Raw genomic sequence first — 18,229 nt, 5'->3', positions numbered from 1 at the left:
AAATAGGAGAAATGAGATGCTGGTAAAAGTTACATATACTTCCAGATATAAGATGAATATGTTCTGGGGATCTAATGTATAGCACAGTGACTATAGTTAACAATATTGTTTTATATACTTGGAAGTTGCTAAGAGAGTAGATCTTAAAATTCTTAGCACCCAAAAAAAGGTAATTATGTAAGATGATGGATGTGTTAACTAACCTTGTGGTAACTATTTTGCAATATATCTGTGTATCAAATCGTTATGTTGTGTATCTTAAACTTATACAGTGTTGTATGTCAACTATATCTCAATAAAGCTGAAAAACATACAGTTAGGAATATAGTTGGGGGATTTAAATAAAAATCAAATGCAAATTGATAACTGGAAATTGAAATATACATTTTTTCTCTTTAATTTTGTTTGAAATTTTTCATTAAAATATTAAAAAATAAATCACAAAACAACAAAATCAAAAGAAAAAGTCTCCTGTAAAACGCTTTTCTGAATATTCTAATTCTCCCCACAAACACATGGAGGCTAAACAACATGCTTCAATAATCAGTGGATATTCAAAATAATCAGTGTATCAATGAACAAATTAAAAGGGAAAACAAAAATTCAACAATCCAAAATATGCAGAATGCTGCAAAAGCAGTTATAAAGGTGATATACACAGCAGTACAGGCCTTTCTCAAGAAACAAGAGCAATCCCAAATAAACAGTCTAAACTCACAATTAAAGAAACTAGGAAAAGAAGAACAAATGAAACCCAAAGTTAGTGGAAGAAGGGACATAATACAGATCAGAGCAGAAATAAATAACATAGAGAAGAATAAAACAATAGAAAAAAATCAATGAAACCAACAGCTGGTTCTTTGAGAAAATAAACAAAATAGGTAAACCCCTAGCCAGACTTACCCAGAAAGAAAAATATACACACATAAACAAAATCAGAACTGAAGAAGGAATAGCCACAATGGATACCACAGAAATACAAAGAATTATTAGAGAATACTATGAAAAATTGTACGCCAATAAATTGGACAACCTAGAAGAAGTGGACAAATTCCTATAAAAATACAACCTTCCAATACTGATCCAGGAAGAAAACAGAAAATCTGAACAGATTATGTACCAGCAATGAATTTGAATTGGTGATCAAAAAAATCCCAAAAGAATCCCAATGAACAAAATCTCAACAAACAAAATCTCAACAAACAAAATTCCAGGACCAGATGTCTTCACAGCCAAATTCTACCAAACATTTAAAGAAGAGCTAATACCCACCCTTCTTAAAGTACTCCAAAAAGTAGAAGAGGAGGGAATACTTACAAACTCATTCTATGAGGTCAGCATCTCTCTAATACCAAAATAAGGCAGACACCACAAAAAAGAAAATTACAGACCAATACCCCTGATGAACACAGATGCAAAAATCCTCAACAAAATATGAGCAAACTGAATTCAAAAATACATCAAACAGATCATCCATCACAACCAAGTGGGATTTATCCCAGGAGTGCAAGTATGATATTGTATTCATAAGTCAATCAATATCATATACCACATTAACAAAAAGAAGGATAAAAACATACAATCATCTCAACAGATGCTGACAAAGCACTTGACAAAATTCAACATCATTCATGATAAAAACTCTCAACAAAATGGGTATAGAGGGTAAGTACCTCAACATAATAAAGGTACAACAAACCCACAGCTAACATCATACTGAATGGTAAAAACCTGAAAGCTTTTCCTCCAAGATCAGGAACAAAACAAGGATGTCCATTCTCACTTTTAGTCAACATAGTATTGGAGGTCCTCACCATGGCAGTCAGGCAAAACCAAGAGATGAAAGGCATCCAAATTGGTAAGGAGTAAGTTAAACTGTCACTATTTGCAAATGACATAGAAAACCCTAAAGACTCTACCAAAAACTGTTGGAAATAGTAAGTAGATACAGCAAAGTTGCAAGACACAAAATTGATACACTGAAATCTGATGTGTTCCTATATACTAACAATAAAATGTCAGAAAGAGAAATCAGGAAGATAATTCCATTTACAATTGCATCAAAATGAATAAAATACCTAGGAATAAACCTAACCAAGGAGGTGGGAGACCTATACCCTGAAAATTACAAGACACTCATGAGGGAAATTAAAGACACCAATAAATGGAAATATATCCCATGCTCATGGATAGGAAGAATTAATATTGTCAAAATGGCCATCCTGCCTAAAGCAATCTACAGATTCAATGCAATCCCTATCAAAATACCAACAGCATTCTTCAACGAACTAGAATAGTTCTAAAATTCATATGGAACCAAAAAGACTCCAAATAGCCAAAGAAATCCTGAGAAGGAAGAACAAAGCTGGGAGGATTAACACTCCCCAGCTTCAAGCTCTACTACAAAGCTACAGTAATCAAAACAGTATGGCACTGGCACAAGAACAGACCCACAGGTCAATGGAACAGACTAGAGAGACCAGATAGAAACCCACACATATATGGTCAATTAACATATGATAAAAGAACCATGAATATACGATGGGGAAAAATACAGCCTCTTCAATAACTGGTGTTGGAAAAACTGGACAGCTATTGCAAGAAAATGGATACTGCCTAACTCCATACATAAAAGTAAACTCAAAATGGATCAAAGACCTAAATGTAAGACATGAAACCATAAAACACTTAGAAGAAAACAGGCAAAAATCTCATGAATCTAAGTATAAGCCATTTTTCCCTGGACCCATCTCCTTGGGCAAGGGAAACAAAATATAAAATGAACAGTGGGACCCCATCAAACTAAAAAGCTCTTTACAGCAAAGGACACCCTCAGTAGAACAAAAAGGCAACCTAGAGCACAGGAGACTATATTCATAAACAACTCATCCAATAAGGGCTTAACATCCAAAATGTATAAAGAACTCAGACCTCAACACCATAAAAACAAATAACCTGATTCAAAAATGGGTGGAGGACCTGAACAAACACTTCTCCAAAGAAATAATGGCCAACAGGCACATGAGAAGATGCTTCACATTGCTAATCATCAGGGAAATTCAAATCAAAACTATAGGATATCACCTGTAGGGAAAATGGAATTTCCATGGCCAGGATACTCAACTGATCCTAATCTACTTGCCCATTGTGTAAGTGCAATGATGTAATACTTGGGCTACTGAGCAGGCACAGGCTTGTATATCCATTGGCAATAAGCCATCATTGCTGGTGTTGCTATATTGAGAGTTCCACCCAATGCTAAAGGGCAAGCAAGAGAGCAAGACAGCAGGAGAGTAGAAGCCGGTAGTGGAGATGAAGCCTGGAGCAGAGGCAGAGACAGAGACTTGCTGCTTGCAGACAGCTGGGTACAGATGTGATTCTAACACTCCATCTACTATCATGAGAATAAAGCTTATAATGAGCCCCTTTTTATCCCCAAAGTTCCATTGTCATTATTTGGTCTCACTGAATCCAGAGTGAACTTGCCCAGAGCTGAAATACCCTTCAGCCCAGAGCTACACATCTCACACGAGTTAGAATGGCCACTATCCAAAAGACAAAAAATAGCAAGTGTTGACAAGGATGTGGAGAAAAGGGAACTCTCCTACACTGTTGATGGGAATGTCAATTGGTACAACCATTGTGGAAAGCAGTATGGAGGGTCCTAAAAAAACTAAAAATAGAAATACCATATGACTCAGTAATTCCACTTCTAGGAATTTACCTGAAGAAAACAAAACCCCTGATTCGAAACGATATATGTACCCCTATGTTTATCACTGTATTATCTACAATAGCCAAGATATGGAAGCAACCTAAGTATCCACCAATAGATGAATAAAGAAGATGCTATGCACAATGGAATGTTATACGGCCATAAAAAGAAAAGAAACCCTGTCATTTTCAATAACATGGATGGATCTTGAAGGTATTATGCTCAGTGAAATAAGCCAGATGAAGAGAGACAAATACCAAATGATTTCACTTATTTGTGGAGTATAAAAACAAAGCAAAACAGAATGAACAAAACAGCTGTAGACTCAGAGACACTGAGAAATAACTAGTGGTTACCATGGGGGAAGGGTTAGGTTGGGTGGTAGGGGAAGAACGGGCACAAAAATTCTCAATCATAATATAAGTTGGTCACAGGGATAGTAGTACAGCATGGAGAATATAGCCAATGATTCTGTAACATCTTCCTATGTAGACAGATAGTAATTGCACTAGTGGGGGGGAGGATTTAATTATATGGGTAACTGTTGAACCAATCTGTTGTATATTTGAAATCAACAAAAGATTGTTTATTGATAATACTTCAATATAATGAAAAAAAATTTCAGATTAAAAAAAAGATTCTAGTTCTGGTACAGATTTCCCTTACTTCTAAATTTGTTTTAAATTAAAGTAAGGCAGAAATAATGAAGCTAGTAATATTCTACGGTTCTAAATCATAGTAAATGTCATATGACTACTTGGTATGTTTACACTATAAAAAGCTTTATACTATAATTATAATGATATTATTTATAGTGGATGAAATGGTTATTTGACGTCTACTGAGCAGTCTAAAAAAGGTTTCTCTGATTCTTTCACCTGTATTGCTCCTCCACAGGCAATCCATCATGCAGTGTTGTCAGTTCAATGACCTGAATCTCCTGAATCTACCCACTCCTCTCCACCCTCACCGGCACTACCATATCTAATGTTCTTTTTTCTATTTTTATTGGCAACTGACTTTCAAAGCAGATCATGGAGAATGATGCTAAGCTCCCCTTAAAGTCACAATAAATTTTTTCTGCAGTGTCTCCCCAGTGAGACTTTTAATGCTGCCTCATGAGATATGAGCAATGGATTCAATTGTCCAATTACTTGTCAGTAATGATAAAGAGCCAGCTCTGATTTCTCCAACTCAAACTTGCCAGCACCATACATCTTCCAGGTAGACCAAATAGGCAAGAAGATAATTCATGTGTTCTCCTATTTAGAGGAAATAAAGGTGGAGAGGGAATTTACTACTACTTTCCTGGTTATAATGATGGCCCTGATTTTACGGATTCAATGGAAAATTAGTAAAAAAAAATTAAATTTCTAGGACATGTTATGGGATTCGGTCTTACTAAAATACTTCTGACTTCTTCCCTCTATCATTAAAGTGAAGTGAGTATAAATATGTTCAAAAAGAAACAATCTACAATTTTCTGAAAATGTCCTTTTCTATGCAGTGACAAGTCTCCATGAATTTGATTTAACCATGAATGTGCACTTAGATGCCTGGGGAACTTTTCCTAAATAAACACATCCTAGGTCCCATGAAGAGGTTTGTATTAATTAGGACTGAGATGGGCTTAAATTGGCAGCATTTTGCAAAGCTTGCTTATCTGATGCCCATTGATGGCTGAGAACTATTTTGTGATTGAATCTAATTTTATTATTCAGCTATCCATTCACTAACCATGGTAAACGGGACCCACTACCTCAGCTGAAACATAGCTTTACAACTATGATACAAAAATGATTAAACCAGCTTGCCACCAAAAATTGCTCATGAGATTGTGGAGAAAAAGTAGAAATGCTTCAAATCACACATGGGTCTTTTTTACCCACTGTTTAGGACTTGTTTTGGGGTGATGCATGAATGTATTTTCTGAAAGGACACATGGGGCAGCTGGGCAAGTGCACATGGAAACAGCAGGAGGCATTGTGAAGTGAGAGCCATTATCTAGCTTAAAGCAAGTGCCTTACTGAAGCTTTGCCTTTAACCCCAACCCCTTCACCCTCTGCACGACAACATATGGAACCACTTCTGCTAAGCATACCATACTCTCGCTAGTCTCTGGAGCTAGCTCAGGCTGCTCCTGTTCTTGAGCCATCAGTCCTCCCTCTCTGCCCACCTTTCTTACATGTGATGTCATATTTACCTGCATTATAAGCCCCTGGAATCAGGGCCTGCATCCTGTCCACAGTTGATTCTCCAGCACAGGGCAGTAACTCAGTATATATCTGATGATTAAATCAATGAATATTCTTACAGTGGTGGCTCATGGCATGAGGCATTGAGAGGCATACCACTGCTCTCAGGGCCAAACCTCCAGTTCATTCTTTTAGCTGAGATTTCTCTCAGAAAAGCAAAAATACTAAGGTCCAAATTCCCTTTCCATGCTAGGAAATGTTCATGGGAATTTGGGGTGAATTCAGCAGAGAAACACTAGCGTTTGTCATCCTCAGTGCCATGGGCAAATTGCTGGACTATACCCAGCAAACTGGTTTCCTCTCTGGTGAGGCCCTTTCCACGTTGGGAGGGAATGGTCTCAGGAAATAGAAGTTTTTTCAGTACCCCTCACTCCCTAGGAAACCCTGGCTCTATAGCACACAGTTTCCAAGCTCCTGGAACTCTTGCAGGTCTGATGCTATGTGAGCCCACAGCACTTGGAGCAGCCAGGCAGTGGGCTGATCTCCCCTCTCCAGGAATTCTAACTTGTCCTCTGTCTAAACAACACTGAGTAAGGCTAACTAAGCCCGAACACAAAGAAAGCTTTCAGAAATTGAAATAGGCTCTTATTTCTTTCCCAGTGGAGCCATAGACTTGAGATTTTCTCCTTCTGCTATCGATGTTGGATGGGCTGATGTTTTGTAATAAATCATGGGAATAAAACAGCCTGTAATTGAGCATTGTGAAAATGATTGCCAATGGGAGAAAACTGTCTGTAGCCAATGGGTGTGCCTGGCAATTGCTTGGGCTGTGGATAAGTTCAGCGTTAGATCTTTGTCCAAGAGTTTATTTTGTGGATAGCACCAGGCCTTGACATGGATTTAAAAACACAGGCTCCCTAAACCAGAAAAGAAGGCTGCTGAGGTGTATGGAAGCTCAGACTTCCAGCTAAATTTCTAAAAGGTCTTTGGAGAAGAGATTTCCCCCTCATGCATGTTTGTCTTCGAAGAGGACAACTCCTGGGCTCATTTCCCTGGATGTTGTGTTTTGACCTCTGCCTTACATGGAAAGAGTATGAGCATAAAACTGTTTAAAATTCTGTGTTTTACTGTTGCCTATTGTTTCTTTGCTTTAGAATTCTTGCTTAGTTTCTGTCATCTCTGTTGAAGCACAAACCTTTCCATGGAAGACTTGAGCCCTTTGACTGAGGTAAGTCTCCATGTGCACCAGCACACGCCAGTTTGTTGTCAGTCTTAGGTTTCTTGTCTTTCTTGGGTGACCGATGAGTTCCTTTTGAGGGCAGTCACTATCTTGTGACTCACCAGGGCCAACTCAGTACCCAGAGCAGCTCAATATTCAATCAATGAACAGAACCCAACAGCTCTTTATCAAGCACCTATGATGTGCTAACCACTCTCCTAATGCAGGGATGAAACAATTTCATAAGGCATGCAGGGCCTTTGCCCCCACACAGCATATTTTCAAGTGGGAGAGACTGACCAATGAGTAAACCACAAATAAACAATATAGTTTTAAGTTGAAATTAGCCCTGTGGGGAGGCCAACAAGGTATTGAAATAAAAAAATAATTGACACTATCTTAAGCCACTTTTGTAGATTTGGTCTATTTGTTTTTTTCTTTTTTTTTTCAAGAGCATCAGGGAGGAATAAAATAATAAAATTATACTCTCATCCTGGAAAACACAGGTAACCCAGTGGGCCAGTGGACCAAAGAATTCACAGGAGGAGAAATCTGAATAGCTAACGTAAAGAAGACATGCGTGACTTTATTAATCATCAGAGAAAAGCAAATGAAAACAATAAGATATCACTTTATCCCAATCAGAAGTGCAAATTTTAGAAAATCTGATGTCAGGTGTTGATGAAGATACAGAGAAACAGTAAGTCTTGTGCACCGCTCTTAGGAGTTAGAGCTGCCTAGCCATTTGGCAGTAAAATTAAGGTTATGTGTATCCTATACCTCACTCTGTGTGCTATACCTCTCTCCTAGCATAGGTCCCAGAGAACACCTTCCACAGATTCACAGGGGAGCCTGTGTGAGAACGTTCATCACTGCAGAGCCTGTTGTCAGCAGAGTGAGAGGGGTCCACCACCCGAGAACATAAAGATGCATGGCAAGGAATTCCAAGCATTGGACTATGAGCAGATGGGCATACTTCAAACAAATTTAAAGCAGATTTTAAAAACAACACTAATGGTATTACAGAAAGCCCAAATATCCAAGGATATATATGAAACACATTAGAGTGGCTGCTGTTGTTATGTGGGGTTTGACGTAAGTGATGAGGATGGAGAGGGGAAAGTGCTTTAGTGAAGGAAAAGAGCAGAAAAATGAGGAGAGGGGTGGTAGGTACATCAACTCTAAAGTTCCAAGAATAAAGACAAGGGGCACAAACTTCTAGAGGAAAAAAATGAAAGGGATTTTACATCTTGAGAGACACCACTCTACTTCAGAGTTTCTTTACTCTTCTGCTCTCTTACACACTTAAGTAGCTTGAAGGTCCAGTGACAGACTCCAAATTGGTGAGACAGAGCTCAACAATGGGGTGCTTTGTGGGTAAAGCCCAAGCAAGCTGCCCCTACAGGGAGAATGTGACTGACTTTGGAGCCAGAGTTCACAGCAAAGAAAAGTTAGCATTACTCAGAAAGGGACTGAATTCTACTTAAGGACTCTACGTCTTTCAATAGTACTCAAAAATATCTCCGTGAAAACTCTGGCATATATTCAGCTGTTTTAGCTAAGTTACACTTTAGTAAAAAAAGTGTGAAATTCCAGTACCAACCATTGTTGGCTTGAATAAACAGGCCTGATTTTCAAAGCGTTGTCACCACCTGCAGACACAATATTTAAATTGCAGTTTTAGGTATCTGGAACAATGACTTCTTTGACTATTTTATTACAAAAATTTATAAGCTTGCAGAAAAACTGTACAGTAAACACCCATATACTCCCCACTTACATTCCACAACTAGTATATTGCTCTAATATAATATTCCTTTATCCTGTATCTCTTCATCTATCCAACCATTAATCTGTCTTGTTTAAATGCATTTGTTAAAATAAAAAATGAATGGGGACCAGCCTGGAAAATTCCCCAAGCAGACAAACCCAGTTTAGTTTATGCTCTGGAAATCATAAGCAAAAGTTGAACTGTTGCCCAAGGTAGATATGAAGTAACCACTGACCACTTCCCTAATATTTAAGAAAATTCTAATATTATAACCAATCTTTCTGAAGAGTAAACAGTCCCACATTTCTCACTAAATGAGTTGCTGTGTAACAAAATACCCTGAGTGTCATTCCGAGTTTTCGTTTGAGCACTTCTGCTCTGCAAACTGTCTCTCTGGTGTGTGACAGGAAACTTCCTAAGTACTACTTGAGTGATACATTAGTTTTACTTCTGTTATTTCTGAACTTTTGGCACAGGAAACAAAATAATTAAGTGAATGACAACTTTTTAAAAGAAGACATGGCTGCAAAAGGAAATTTCCCAAGAAAACAATAAATGTCCTAGTTCCCTCTAAAATTTTTATCAGAAACAAGGGAATTTTCTTCCTGCTTTCAGTGTGAGGAGCTCCTAGGAAAGAACATGATCTACAAACAGATGATCAGTTGTTAAAATATCCAGGGTTGGTTGTAATAACATTAACTCTAAAGTAGTCATTCAGCTTGGAGCAAAATCAATCATGTTGACTTACCACACCAACGAATGAATTCTACTTCCTCTGTTGATGAGAAAAGAGTGGACTTTTTAAAGAGCTAATTGTTGAGTAGGATATTTAAAAGGCCCCATTTAGATTTGGGGCTAGCTATACAAACTTAAACTAAAATAATTTTTGTAGAACTCAGTTTTTTCTATATTTAAAAATGAAAAATAATGTGTCCCTCTATTTAAAAAAATCACTTCAAAGACACCTGAGGTGGTGGCATGTCGGAAAAATTTATTAAGAGCCATTTATTAGGTTGTACTATATTGTAGACCTAAAAGTTGTGGTCCAAGAAAAGTTGCATTAATAAAAGTCATTTATAAAAGCAATTGCTTAGGTGGGAAAAAAAGTGACTGGGTTGGAATTTCAACTCGCCGTACTGAAGTAATTCTTATTGCAGAACTGTAAAGAATAAACTAGCTTGTTTTGTTTAGCTGTCAAAGTGACCTTACAATCCCCAAAACTTGCTCAGCCAAGTTGTGGACAAAGTTTCATCTGGGGCTGAAATTCATACTCTTAACCCTATGCCGTATATTTTCGGTGATTTTTCAATCATCAAAACCAATGATATTTTGGAAATGTTCATTTTCCTCATGTCCTCTCTTTCCTCCCCCTGCTCATCGCACCATCTCCTCCTGCTTTTGCCGTCCTCTCAGCCTTCCCAGGGGCTTTCCTTCCTCTGTGGGCCCTGAGTGGAAACGTTCTGCTGCTTTTAGTCCCCTTAGCTTCTCATCCTACATGACCGTGAAAGCCCACAGCGTCAGGCAGGGAACAGGAAGCAGTGATGGGAGGGCACAGGAAGCTCTTCTAGGGGGCCTCTCCTCAGCACCATGTCATTAATCTGATACCTCAAGGGAGCCAGAAATCTGGAATTTGTGTGAAGATATCCTAACTTTTAAAGAAAGGCAACAAATTTGAAAATTCTTGAACCATGATGATGGCGGGAAAAAATCAGTAGGCCAGCGTAGACCACAGGCTCCCAATCTGTGATGTGCATCCATAACCTTTCCCCTATTAAATAATATCATCACCCATGTCTGCAGCTTCCCCGTGACCCCCACCTGCTCTCTCAAGTTCCACACTCCCCATCACCTCTGGACATTTTCATCTGAATATTCAGCTGACACCTCAAACTCATAATGAACCTCATCTTTTCCCCTGGAAGAACATTTCTCCTTCAGACTGCCTTATGTGAGTAGAACCATTTCTTTCCTTGCACTGAGATTCAAAACTTCAGGCATTAACACAAACCAAGTCTTACTAAGGGCCCATGATTGTCAGATACTGTAATAAACAACACAAGAAGTGATGAGACACTTTCTCCAACCTTAAGATGCACCTAGTGCAGTGGAGACACATCATGGAGAGTGAATGACAACACAGAGGGATAAATACTCTAGAAGATGTAGGTGTGGAGGCCTAAGATGGTATAGAATGAGGTTCAGTCAAGGCACTACAGATTTCATTGATTCATTGAACCAGTATTTGTTGAATGCCTACAGTAGTCTAAGGCCTGGGGTTAAAGCCACAAATAAAGTATTGGAGAGAATTTTGAAAAACTTAGATTTTTGCTCTCACACAACTAACTGGAAAGATTTGCAAAGAACAAATAGGCAAATAACAAGATAATTTCCGTTGGGGACACAGCTCTCCAGGCCACTATGAGCACATGTGCAGTGTGTCCCCTGCACAGAGGCCCGGCTGAGGGGGTGGGAGGAGTCGGCACCAGCCAGTGGGCGCATCTTTTTCTAATTACAGCAAAGGCTCTATACACCCTCGCAGGGACCCTGAATCTTTCAAAGTGAAACGGGGTGACGTGGAGGCTGTTTTAGATGAGGTAGGCAGGGGAGGTCTTGGTGCTGAGATCCAAATGATGAGATCATCTAAGGGCAGGGTCTTCAGGGCAGAGAAAGCTCAACGGAAAAGCTGTGAGGCAGAAACAGACTCGGCCGTGAGGACCGGAAGAAAAGGCTGGAGGGGGAGGAGCTGGCAAACCGGAGGGGCCTGCACATGCACACAGGTCACACTCTGAAGGGTCGCAGCTAAGTCGAAAGGTGTTTGGGGCCAGGCATGAGTGTTAGGAAACGACTTAGAAAGAGTGGATTCCATCCAGACTGTAGAAGGTTCTAATAATAAGCCAATGAAGAGCCAAAGTGGGAGAGATTGTACGATTAGAGATTTTTTCAGTTTGTTCTTTGTTTTTAAGGAAGGTAAGTCTACTGGTGGCTCATAGGTCAGTTAGGAAGCCTTATAATGAGAGAAATGGAAAGCAGAAAGAGAACAGAGAAGATGATAGACAAAAAACAAGAACAAAGCCAGAACAATAGGACTTGGTGGCTAATCAGACACTGAGGATGGGAAGGAAGGTTTGAGAGGCTACCTGTGGTGCCCCCCACCCCACCACACACCCACACCACACCCCACACCCCCACCACACCTCAGCCTCCTGACCACCAATATCTTCTTTCATGTCTCTCAGTCTCCACCACTTCCTTCCCTCCATGGACCCCTGCCTAGTGCCAGAGACCCTCTCTCCTTCCTCTGAATTGATGTGGCTCTTTCTTTATGGATGCCAGAGGACGCCCTGTGCTGTCACTTAAAGCTTTATTACCCATGCCCCTGCCTTATCACCCTGTCTAGACTGTAAGCTACTTGAAGACAGGAACTGAGTGTTACTGATCTTTTCAGACAATCCCTGTCACATTACAGTTGGAGGAAAAATAGAATCAATGAGTAAAAAGTAGCCACATGTTAAGATATAGTGTGGTTTATAACATGCAATCTTCACACACACACACACACACACACAATTATTCCAGGACTAATTATTCACAAGATGAATCTATCTTTATATAGACTCACTTGTGAGTTCATGGAAGGTAGTTCTTACATTTATTGGGGTCACTTTTCTTACATTAAGTATACCTAATGATAATGCTCAATAAATGGCACCACCTGCTACCAAATATCATAGAAACAAATAAGGTTGCCAGGTAAAGACACAGATGAACAAGCCAAAAGGCAAAGCCCACAGGGGTCTAATGCAGGGTTAAACTCTAGTGGTTTGCTTGGCCGCCTCGCTCTCAGGATCAGCCCGGAGCCCCCCACCCCACCTCTCATCACTGAGCTTTCACGGGGGCACATGAACCATGAGGAATTTATGAGAAGAAGCAAATTACCCCAGGTGAGAGATGCATATCTTGCAAAGTAATCTCTCCTGTTAAAAAGAGAAAGAAAAGTGATTTCTGCCAACTTGGATTGACAGCACCTTCTCTCCTCCACCTTTGGTTGTATGGACAGTCTGTAAAGATCCAGCCATTTTTCCCCCCATTTTGGCATAAAGCTACAGAGTACACATGGAAATGGTAGAGCAATCATGGGGCACAACATTTCAACATTTTCATGTGCATTTCCAGTTTGCATTTTTGCGTCAGTGAAAATTTCTTTATAAAAAAAGGACATTAGGTGGAAAAGAAATGAAGGGCAGAGGGAGATGCTGTATCTTAATCTGATCTCCACCTATTACTACAGCACATGAAGCCCAGGAGGTCCTACCGAAGTTCCTTAAAACAAGTAACCCTGGATGTTGCGATCAAAGCCACCACGGTGCCCAGGTGGATGGGTAGAAAGCCAGGAAACAAGAGGCTCTCTGTACGTCTTGTATATTGTACAACTAACAGGAGCCCGGGACAACAGGCGCCACCTTCCCTGGATTCTTAATGAGCAAAAATAAAGGAGACACTCTGCAAAGTACTTACAATGGAGAGAGGGATATTCCACAGGGTTGACAATTAAACAGGCAATTGAAGTCTGTCCTCAGAAGAACCAGAAGAGAAAGCAAGGCTTCAGAGGGCAGAGGTGGTTTGCTTGGCTGCCTCACTCTCAGGACCAGCCTGGAGCCCACCTGCTGTTAGTGTTATGTGGTGTATAAATGAGTGTGGCCTTAGTGATGTCTCCATAGATGATATCACTACAAGGTCCTGTTACTAAGAGGATTGAACTGTTGCATTTGGGACCCCTGCTTCACTTGTTATAAACCAAATGCCACTTTGGCATGGATTGCTCTTCAGGAGACGAACGGGCCTGGCTGCCTGGAACAGGACTGCCACCCTCTACTTTCCCAGAGCAGGGGACTTGCCTTCCTAGGAATGGAGATGGGTTGTAGGCACTCCTGGGAACTCCTGTTCCAAATAATCCTTCCTGTTACTAGTTCAACTCAACAGAGGGGGAAGATCCTGAGCCAGAAAGAGAATGGATTATTTTGCTGAACAGTGACAGTCATGTGGCCTTATGCATGTTACCTACACAGAGAACACAGATCTTTCCTAGGTGTTCTGGGGGGGCCACAGCCAGGAATGACAGACTGCTGCCAGGTGAGCAATGCCAGGAGTTTGGTGGCACACTCCCGGGGCTGTGCTGACACTCTTTTCTCTCAGCCTTGGTAGCTTATGAAAGTGCAAGACAGAGAGGGTCACTTTGGAATAGGAATACCTCTATATATCCCTTATCTTATTTCTTTAAGTAAACAATTGGAAAACTTCAGTACTTTATTATTAGAAATCAATTTCTCATGATACACCCCTCAAGGGTTGTGATAGTCTAGGTCTGAGAGAGACCAAAGGTGATCTCTTCCGTCCAAGCGGTTGTCCTGGGAAGCAGGAGGAAGTAACTTGACTTCAGCCCTTGCAGCCCAGACCTGTTATCTAAGTATTTGTCCACAAGCCTGCAGGTAGCTGACCGTGGAAAAGTACCCTCTACCCTGCTACTCCAAGCGTGGCTTGCTGACCAGCAGGACAGGCAAAATGGGCGTCACCTGGAGGCTGGTTAGAAATGCAGAATCTTAGGTCTCATCCCATTCTTGCTGAATCAGAATCTGCCTTTTAATGAGATCGCCCAGTGATTCCTGTACACTCTGAGTGTGAGAAGCACTGCCCCTGTGAATCGGCAAATTACAAATTACAAAACAAACACCTCTCCCTACTAGCTATAAAATCCCCATGTCAATCAGTCTCTCCTCCAGCATCAAATATAACTGCAACATAACCAAATTAGCAGCGGGGAGAGTTTGTAAACATTGCAACAGCTGCAGGAGTTCACAGAATTAACAGATGTGACCTTGGAGAACTACTCAAATCCCACACAAAGCAGCAGCCAGCGAGGAAACGGCAGGCCAAAAGCCTTTAACATTTGTAGGGGAGCTAATATGTAAGGATGGTGACATTCCTTCAAAGGAGAATGATTTGAATATCAAAGAATTAAGGCATGCCTTTGGGAAAAATGACAAGTCTCATGAATATCTTCGTACAAATGACCCACTTTATGATTGTGCCATGAAAGTCAATTACACAGTTTTGTTGAAAAACTATGCTCAAAAAAATTCAACACTTCATTCAACGTGTAATCGTTTGAAACAGCACATTGTTTTGAAAACTTAAATGATACCACGAGATAAATTACACCTTCATAAGGTTTCTGGTCCATTTTTAAACACAAAGTCTAATCAAGGTTGTCGCTATGGCTTATGATGTTCAGTTCTTGTTCTATGAGCTCCCCATAAGGGGACTTTCCCAGGGCCGGTTTTCCTCCAACAAGAACCCCCACTGAACTCTCACGCTTGCTGCTGCAAAACCCGTTTTCTTTCTCCCTAGTGGGACTTCTTTCTGGTACCTTTGACCTGTGCGCCGTGACTGACGCCAGCTCCCCCGACAGCTCGGAGGAATTCTGCTCCCTGTCCTGTCCCGCTGGCTGTGTGCACCGTGCCGCCTAGCGGGGGCGCCCCGTGCGGGTGCCTTTCCGCAATTACCTTATCGACCATGAGGAAGCTCTCCAGCGTCTCTCCGTTTTCACACGTGACGTCTCCGGCCTCTCTCACGGCTCTAGGCAGGACCTCTCGAACCTCCTGGGCAATCATGCCTAGTCACAGACGTGCAAACAGGTTTAGTTAGGGAAAGACCTTTCTGGAGTGTCATTTTCTCCACTTTTCCTTGAGACTTTGGGCCAAATGTTGGGGAGAGTGAGTAAATACCTTAAAATTCCTATACATGGACGTAGGGTGGGGCATTAGTTTGACTGCCTTTCTTTTCCTGCCGGAGGACTTTGCTGCCTAGCCGGCCTTTCTTTAGGACACCTGGGTTGGCGTATAAATACCACTTTGCCCCTTCTCTGATGCAGACCCACGTACCCTGCCACGTTGTCTCTCCAATGCCAGGACTGACGGTGCTGCCGCCGAGTCCTCAGCCCATGAGCAACAGGACTCCAGGAAAGAGAGACAATACATTCAGAATACTCCACGTATGATGGGTTGCGGGAGTGGGGAAGGGGGTTTGAGAACAGATGACCCAGTGATTTAACCTTTCCTGTTCTCATGACTATAGGTTTCACACCGAATGTTAGGCCAACAAGATTTGCCAAATGCCACAGTCCACAACGTCCAGATAAAAGAAGAAATTGAATTTTTAATAGTTGACAATACAAAATGTAAAATGGAATCTGTGTGTGTACCTGTCTGATGGGCAGTGTTTATGCCCATCACAGATGCGAACTCGGGCTTGTAGTCATATTCAACGATCCTCATCTGGGCTATTCTTCTCAGCTGTTCATTTGTGTCAACCTAATTTAATTAAAGAAGAGCAGATTTCACCTGCCTTAGATATTTGCTGTTCAACACCTAAAGTGACCCAGAGAGATTAGGAATGTTGACAGTGGGACTGTCCTTTTCTCTTGCCCAAACCTTTTTAAGAGAAATTTAGGTTTTTCCTCTCGGGGAAGCCAAAGTTTCAAGGTTTATGTGAGTGACTTCCATCCCCTGACAAAGAACCCGCGGCAGAGCTGGTATGTCGAAGTTACAGGGAGAAGGCGCCCTCATCCATTGCTCTCGCCTTCTCTCCTCTGAGAGGAACCCGCCTTCTGAGAACAGAGGTTGCTCGCTTGGGAGGAAGTACTCGCTGTTCACGACTGCAAGGGATCGTTTCCAAATGAACACACAGTAGAAACACCAGACAAGTACAGGCAGTCCTTGTATTTGTCAGCTGAAAATGTGACACTTAGTTCAAGGAACCGCCTTTGAGAAGTAGGTATATTCTTGATCTTCGAATTGCTTTTGGACACCTTGCTGGAGAAATGTCCTCAAACGGCCGATGGCAAGCCCAGACTGCCCACCTACCGGACCTTCAAGACCCAGACACTGGCTTCCCCCCAGACCACTCTGGTTGGGACAGTGTGCTCCTCTGAGTTCACTTCTTACAGGTTGTTAAAGGCACTCCCAACTGTCATTGCAGATTGCTCAAAATAACTTCACTGGGGCCCAGCAAAATGATAACAATGAAGACAGAGTGAATTTTTCCTAAAGCTAAATGCATTTGATTGATGCATGATTTCCCCCTTTCATTTGAGGGTTTGTTTGAAGGAGTTATAATAGCAAGATCAAATTTTTTAATGACCTTATTCAACAAGTGAAATGTTAGCAGCCCTATGTGGGCTCCCTAAATTTTCTTCTTAGGGTATAACTGGATTATGAAACCAGTGGTCCCTTGACAATTAAAATTACACTACCTGGACAGTCATCCCTGTGCCAGAACAACCAAAAAGGCTTTAATGTTGTCGTTTTAAGAAAATGCCTGCATGGCCCTCAACTCCTCCCTTGACCCACTCGGCCAGGTGAGTGGGAACCTCCTCCAGTATTATTACAGGCTCTCTCTCTTTCACTCTGGTTGATTGGGAGAGGTTGTGGCCTGGAACTTACCTGGCTAAATGGACTAGCTTCACTTCGGGTAAAGCTCATGGTTTAATTTGGTTCAATTCATTCATTCATTGTTTTATTTTCATTTACCAATTGCTTTCAACATACTGTGCACTACACTAAGCTGAACATCCAAATGTCCAGATTTGGCCAGCGGGAGCCCCTTCAAGTTGGCTCCTGGGTCCTCCTGACACCAAACATGATTGCCTTTTAAAAGTCTGTGTTCCAGACAAGAAGGCAGACTCATCACATATGATTTTATTAACACCATGAGAATGCGGAGTATGATGGAATTATGAGCAGAGGATCATGGCAGCTCCGAGGATGCACCTGAAATATTCCTGGGGAGCATAACGGAGGCTTCCTGGAACTGATGAAGCCCAACCAAGATCTTGGCTTACTTCAGCTCTCCAACCAGTTCTGTTCCCACCATTTCAGGACCCTTGCTCCAGAACGATTCCTTGCACATAGTTGGTGCTCAACTGGTTATTTGTTAAAGAAATTAATAACCTTAAGATAGGAGTTAGTCAAGGAAGTATGTAGAGTAGGGAGAAGGGGTGGAAAGGGTTAGACTAAGACAGGGATGCTAGACAGAAAGAATACTGTGAGCCGAGATCCAAGGGAATCAATGTCCTGAACGAGGTCCGCAGAACCAAGGCAGGGTTGGGCATACGAGACCATAAAGATGAAGGGGGCCAGGGAGGGCCTGGCAAGCCATGCTAGGAAGGAGCAGTTCCAATGTCATATTGCCCTGTGCAAAATCTATCACCATGAGCTCCTTCGTTTGTTCAACAAATATTTAATGAACAGCTACTATGTGCCAGATACTCTCCT

The 18,229-nt window shown here is 41.3% G+C and overlaps 1 protein-coding gene across 2 annotated transcripts in view; it reads right to left on the bottom strand.

The window, feature by feature from the left end:
• The window catches only part of MYRFL (myelin regulatory factor like), a 115,820-nt gene that overhangs the window by 23,987 nt on the left and 73,604 nt on the right, over nucleotides 1–18,229 (bottom strand). For both annotated transcript variants that reach the window (XR_005031893.2, XM_036920979.2), the window contains exons 12-13: nucleotides 16,159–16,267; nucleotides 15,461–15,570 (exon numbers count right to left, since the gene is read on the bottom strand). Coding sequence is in view for 1 of the 2 variants with exons in the window: in XM_036920979.2 (XP_036776874.2) it covers nucleotides 15,461–15,570; nucleotides 16,159–16,267 (219 nt within the window). In the remaining variant the exon portion in view is untranslated. The remainder of the gene's footprint in view (nucleotides 1–15,460; nucleotides 15,571–16,158; nucleotides 16,268–18,229) is intronic.

The sequence above is a fragment of the Manis pentadactyla genome, chromosome 10 (genome assembly GCF_030020395.1).
Source record: "Manis pentadactyla isolate mManPen7 chromosome 10, mManPen7.hap1, whole genome shotgun sequence".
NCBI lineage: Eukaryota > Metazoa > Chordata > Mammalia > Pholidota > Manidae > Manis > Manis pentadactyla.
The sequence above is the reverse complement of the archived record's forward strand: the minus strand, read 5'-3'. Positions and strand labels throughout refer to the sequence as shown.